Source organism: Medicago sativa, chromosome 2 (assembly GCF_051527215.1).
Source record: "Medicago sativa cultivar Bolivia chromosome 2, Bolivia_mono, whole genome shotgun sequence".
Taxonomy (NCBI): Eukaryota; Viridiplantae; Streptophyta; class Magnoliopsida; order Fabales; family Fabaceae; genus Medicago; species Medicago sativa.
Window position 1 is genome coordinate 76,388,501 of NC_140750.1, and position 6,117 is coordinate 76,394,617.

The window sequence follows — 6,117 nt, forward strand, 5'->3', positions numbered from 1 at the left end:
ATGGTTGGTTGGGTACATTTTTTTACTCAAAAAAGCTTAAGGCAATTGCTTAATGATTATAGAAGAGATACAATCATGAATGCAATTAAAAGTACTGCAAGTAACCTAAGAGATAAATGCTCGATCTTTTGCACGAGCATTGTCCTTTGATGATCGTCTAGTAAAACTACTACTTGATAATTTTTGTACAATTGCAACATAGATCTACATTGTTTCACAAGATATCCATATGCAATGTAATTATATTTGTCCTTCAGCTTATCATCAACCATCAATTTGTACTCTATTTAAAATCATGTGAGCCTCTGCTCACCTCAATATACCACACATATTCAACCATAAACTCCAAAGCATTATGTATGGATAGATACGTTTAAAATCATGTGAATGTGATATGAACAATAAATTTAAAGAAAAAAATAATCAATGTCATTTTAATATGTCAAAATTAATTTTTTACGTTGAGTTACTTTGGGTTTAGAGAACCAGAACGAGGCTATGTGATGTAATTTCTCATAAACTTGTAGGTATTTTTGTACTCGTTGATATATTATTCATGACCACTAAATCATGAGATTGTTCAATAGCCACGACAAGATCAAATTTTAAAGTGGTCCATAGTTTTCTTCACCACACGAGTGTCATTCAAATTTTCATCAATCTCTTCAATTGATTAATAGTTGTTTTGTTCCACACAGTGGTCCAAACTTCTGCTTTTTATTATACCTATACGATTTACAATTTGCGTTCTATCACAGAACTTATTAAAATGGGCTTTTTAGTGGACCCTTAAACTGTGATTAGAAATAGAAAAGATATGTGATCTTATATTTTGGATCGTGCTTTGTCAATAAGCTCTCTTCTCAGAATTTTTCCTGATGCTGTTTTTGGAACAGTGTTGATAAATGTCACCCTTCGCAGTTTTTTGAAAGGTGCTACCTGCAAACAAATACAAACATAAGTGACAGCTGAAAAAATGCAGAGACAAGTAGGTCAGATGAGATAATTGGCCAGCAGTGGAAACATGCAAACAGGATTAATGTTAAGCTAAAAAGGCTTATGTATGAATTTCATGCCAATTTTAAATTTTACCTAACTGGGTTTGTCTTGCGATTTTGTGTTAGTTTATCACTATCATAATGTCATGAGAGGTCAGAGACCAAGTTTGTCCATTATCTTACCTGATCAGCAATAAACTTTTGGATATCTTCCTCGGTTAGTGAGCTATTGGGTGTTCGCACAACATAGGCAACCGGAACCTCACCGGCTTCGGCATCAGGAAATCTACAGAACAGAAGTAGCTTAACTAAGAATCCCAATTACCGAAAACATGCGATGTGTTTCAAGCATTGGTAAACTGGAAATAATTTAGGGGAGACTTACGGAATGACAACAGCATCAAGTATTTCAGGATGAGAAACAAGAAGACCTTCAAGTTCTGCTGGTGCAACCTAAGACAGTGATGAAGAAAATGGAAAACAATTCAGTCAGATAACAGCCCCTGATCATAAATGTTCTTCATCAAGTATAACCACAAGGGTTATAAACAAAATAATTAAACACACTGAGCAGCATACACATTATGCTGGTCTTAAGTTACAATACTCGACTTTCAGATACAATCAGTTTTGTATTTAACATATGTTAAATGCACCTCAATCCCAGAATATCACATTAAACCTGACAGCGATTTCAGTTGAAATTGGCATGTATGTATGACATGTTACACATTTTACATTCATATATCATCATTGAAATGGGATTTGAATTACATACCTGGAACCCTTTATACTTGATCAGTTCTTTGATACGGTCAACGACAAAAAGATTTCCATCCTCATCAAAATATCCAAGATCTCCCGTATGTACCCACCCTTTTTCATCTATAGTCAATCTTGTGGCCTGTGGATTGTTGTAATAACCTGAAAAATTACGTATTAGTTCAATAAATTGCATTTTGAAAATGAGCCTACAGAATATGAATCAATGACAAACTATATATGAAGTAAAGAAAGGAAGCGCAACCATACTATAAACAGTTTAAAGTATGGGAAACACCACAAAGCCATTGGGATGCATTTCCATACATCACATAAGAAATCTCCTTCCAGTCACCGGTAATAACAAAGCCTTTATCTTCTTCCAACAGAAACTTCAGTGGTGACATATTTTGATTTTTTTTTTATATATATTTTAAATTTGATATCTGCTAAATCGGTATGCGGTGTTCAAAAGAAAATTACTTGTAAATATATATTGAATTTCCTAAACAGAGCTTAAATGCTCTATATGCCAGCTCTATACCAGCACGAGCAAACTACTTGAGAAAAAGCATCATTCAATTGATGATAACATCTATGCACATCAGAAGGCAAAAACATGTATCAACAGCCAGTGGCGGAGCTAGAAAAAAAAGCTAGGGTGGGCCATTAAAATTAACCGTTGAAAAATTGTTTAAAGCCTCGAAAAATAGACCTATAATTGAATTATTTAAATTTTTCGGGTGGACCACTACATCACTTTGCGGGAATTTGGATCAACCGAAACCTAAAACCGACATAAAATTGTATAAAAGCTCGCAAAATAGACCTATAATTGAATTATTTAAATTTTTCGGGTGGGCCACTACATCACTTTGCGGGAATTTGGATCAACCGAAACCTAAAACCGACACAAAATTGTATAAAATCTCGCAAAATAGACATATAATCGTTGATTTTTTAATTTTTGGGGGTGGGCCACATGAAGGGCTCCGCCACTGTCAACAGCTGTGTCACACTTTTTACATTCAGAAGGCAAAAACATGGAATGGAAGCAAGGTTATTTAATCACACCATGCATCTATGCACATCAGGAAGAAAAGGCAAAGCACTAAGCAAAACTATTGTTCAAACATCTGATGCTTAATCTTGCCAATAAAACTCTTAACATTTCTGTCAAAAGAGGGATAGATTCTGTCAGCAGAATTGCCCAAAACAAGTCAAACAAGTAATTTAGCACAAGAGTTGTCAAAGCAGACCAAGTTAAGCTGAATCAGCTATGAACAAAATCGGAAGAATCGAACCAGAGTAAAATATTATTCCAGTTATGTTCAACCTGTCTAGTCTAGGGAATTCAATTATCATTGGCAATGTACCAAAAAACAAACCACTTCCTATTCATATGGAGGAAATTTCATGCACAGATGCTACATTGCAGTGTACCTGGCATCATATTAGGACCCCGCACCCATATCTCCCCGAGCTGTCTAGGAGGGAGTGGCTTCAATGTATCCACACTGACAATTTGGGCTTCCACACCCGCAACAAGCATTCCAGCTGAGCCAGTATGCCGCATCCCCATCCTTGTATTCTCCACAGAAACAATCCCACAAGTCTCAGTCATACCATAGCCCTGAAACCACAAAAATCATGGATAAGTAGCTTATTTTATGTTCAAAACACTTCCTGTCATAATCAAAATATCTCATAAAAAAAAAAATCAATTTTTTTTTTCTTCCAAAACCAAAGACACACAATATTTTTTTTTTTGAAGAAGCTAAATTAGCCCACCTAAATTGGCACCGGGGAGAGTTGAACCTGAGACCTTGAGGAGGAGCACACTCCCAGGTCCCAAGCCAATACCACCAGGCCAACCCAAGTGGGTTAAGACGCACAAAATAATTAATCTGAGTACATCACCAATTGAGCTTCTCAAATTGTAAGAACATAGCCTGTTTGGATTTGCTTATTTGAGCTTATCTACATCAGTGATGCTATTTGGGATAACTTATTAAAAAAACTTATGACATGGCCATAAGCTGTTTTTAGCTTAGTTTCATAAACTCTCCAGGATAGCTTATTAATATATATTCCATTCCAATATTATAGTAAAACTGTTTGACTTCTTTATCTGGTGTAATAAAAATAACTTATTCATAAGCAATTACACGATAAGTGTTTATGCTATAAGCTGCAAAATAAAAATTGTCCTTCCACTTATTCATAAGCAATTACATGATAAGTGTTTATGCTATATGCTAAAAATTGTTTATCCAAACACGACTTTAGTCAATTTGTTTGAAATTAAGGGTTTGTTTGGCAATGCCAGATTTTCAGTTTATAGCTTATAAACTCATATGACAAAAAAAGGCTTATTTGGTAACATTTATTTCTCATGAGCTTATAGCTAATTTTTACTGGCTTATATATTATTTTGATAAAATTCAATTAGCTTATTGCTTAACATTTTTTCTCTCAATATTGTCCTTGTCATCTTACTTGAAAAAAATTAAATACTAATTAAACATATTTTTTTTATGTCATTTCATATTTATAAGCTAATTTTACCAAAACACTACAAGTTCAAATAGCTAGCTTATTCGCTATAAGCTCATCCTCAGCAAGCTAGCTTGCTTGCTTATCAGTTGTCGACAACTATTTTTTGCCAACAGAGCCTTAATTACCGAAATTTAGACACAAAAACTAAAATCATTGCATGATTTAAGAGAATGGACCTGAGAAACGACAGCACGAGGAAAACGCTTAGCACACTCTTCCATTAACTCTTTCCCAAGAGGAGCAGCACCAGAACCAATATACTTCAAACTCGAAAGATCATACTTATCAACCAAATCATGTTTCGCTAGAGCAAGTACAATCGGTGGCACTATCCACAATCTCGTAACCCTAAACTTCTCAATCGTTTTCAAAACCACTTCAAACTCAAACCGCTTCAACGAAACAATCGCATTCCCTCTCTGAAGCTGCGAATACGTTATCACCGCTAGTCCAAACACATGAAACATTGGTAGAACAACGAGATACACATCGTTGATTTCACCGTTCAATTCATCATCCATCGAAATCATTGCAGCTGAAGCAATGAAATTCTGGTGAGTTAGAATCACTCCTTTGCTTACACCGGTGGTACCGGAGGAATACAACAACGCCGCCGTATCAGTTTGTTTCACGTCAATCTTTGGAAATTCGGTTTCTGAATCGCCGAGTTTCACAAACGATTCGAAACTCGTAACTGTCTCCGGCGTTGCAGCGCCGGAGGAATTGAGAAAAACGGCGGGGAGTTTGAGGTGATTTACTTTCTCCCATAATTCAGCGACGGTGATGATGAGTTTTGGATTTGAATCTTTAGCTTGTTTAGAAACTTCGACGGTTGTGTATTGTGGATTGACGGTGGAAGCGACGGCGCCGATGGAAGCGACGGCGAGGAAGAAAACGGGGTAGAGATAACTATTAGGAGCGAGGAAGAGAACGACGTCGCTTTTGGTTAAACCGATTTTAATTAAAGAGTGAGCGAGTTTAATTGTAAGGGATTTTAATTGAGCGAAGGTAAGTGTTTGAGAAGAATCAGCATCTATAAGAGCGGTTTTGTTTGGGGAAGAAGCGACTTTGTTGAAGAGATGTGTGACAAGAGAAAGGTTTGGATTTTTTGGTAAGATAAGGGAAGGTCTTAAGGATCTGTATATTCCATCTGAACCGTAACCTGATCTCTGCATTGGGAAAGCACTTTTTTGAAAATCACTTTTTGGTTTTGAGTTTTGTTTTTGGTTTTAAAGAAACAGAGATTTTCTAGTGCTTTGGTGATGATGGTGTGTTTGTTTGTAGTTTGTACTCTGTATTATAGTGTACGAGATTAATTTAATCTGAAAATGAGGGAAACAAGTGGAAGGAATTCTTTTATCTCAAAAATTTAAAAATTGAACATTTTTTTTCCATTTTATTTATTTCCGATTTGACTATAATTTTCTTCCTTTTTTCTTTAAACTCCATATGGATATTTTTTTTTTTTTATGAAAATGAATAAATATCGACAATTGACTTTGACAGATTCAAAGTATTGATATGTTGAATTTCATTGATAGGTGACCTATATTAATTCTTACTATTTACTGTTTTTTCTTTTGACAAAATCTTAATTATTTACTTTTTTTTTTTGGTAAAAAAGGGAAAAAGGAGAAAAAGAAAAGAAAGCAAAATGAAGAAGAGATCCTAATTATTTACTTTAATATCAATTTTATGCAGTTTTATATATTATTAGTATATAATTAGCTAATATACAAAACTAACATTTGACTAAAAAAAACATTTCAAATTATTTGAGCATATCAACAAAAATATT

The 6,117-nt window shown here is 34.7% G+C and overlaps 1 protein-coding gene across 1 annotated transcript; it reads right to left on the reverse strand.

Annotated features, from left to right (window-relative positions):
* Window positions 1-603: 603 nt before the first annotated feature.
* LOC146950857 (putative CoA ligase CCL7) lies at window positions 604-5,591 on the reverse strand. The gene is made up of 6 exons (XM_085746813.1): window positions 4,496-5,591; window positions 3,204-3,393; window positions 1,777-1,922; window positions 1,384-1,451; window positions 1,182-1,284; window positions 604-939 (listed from the first exon to the last, which is right to left on the reverse strand). The coding sequence occupies exons 1-6, from the start codon at window positions 5,492-5,494 to the stop codon at window positions 826-828; spliced, it is 1,620 nt and encodes a 539-aa protein (XP_085602939.1). The 5' UTR covers window positions 5,495-5,591; the 3' UTR covers window positions 604-825.
* Window positions 5,592-6,117: the final 526 nt, after the last annotated feature.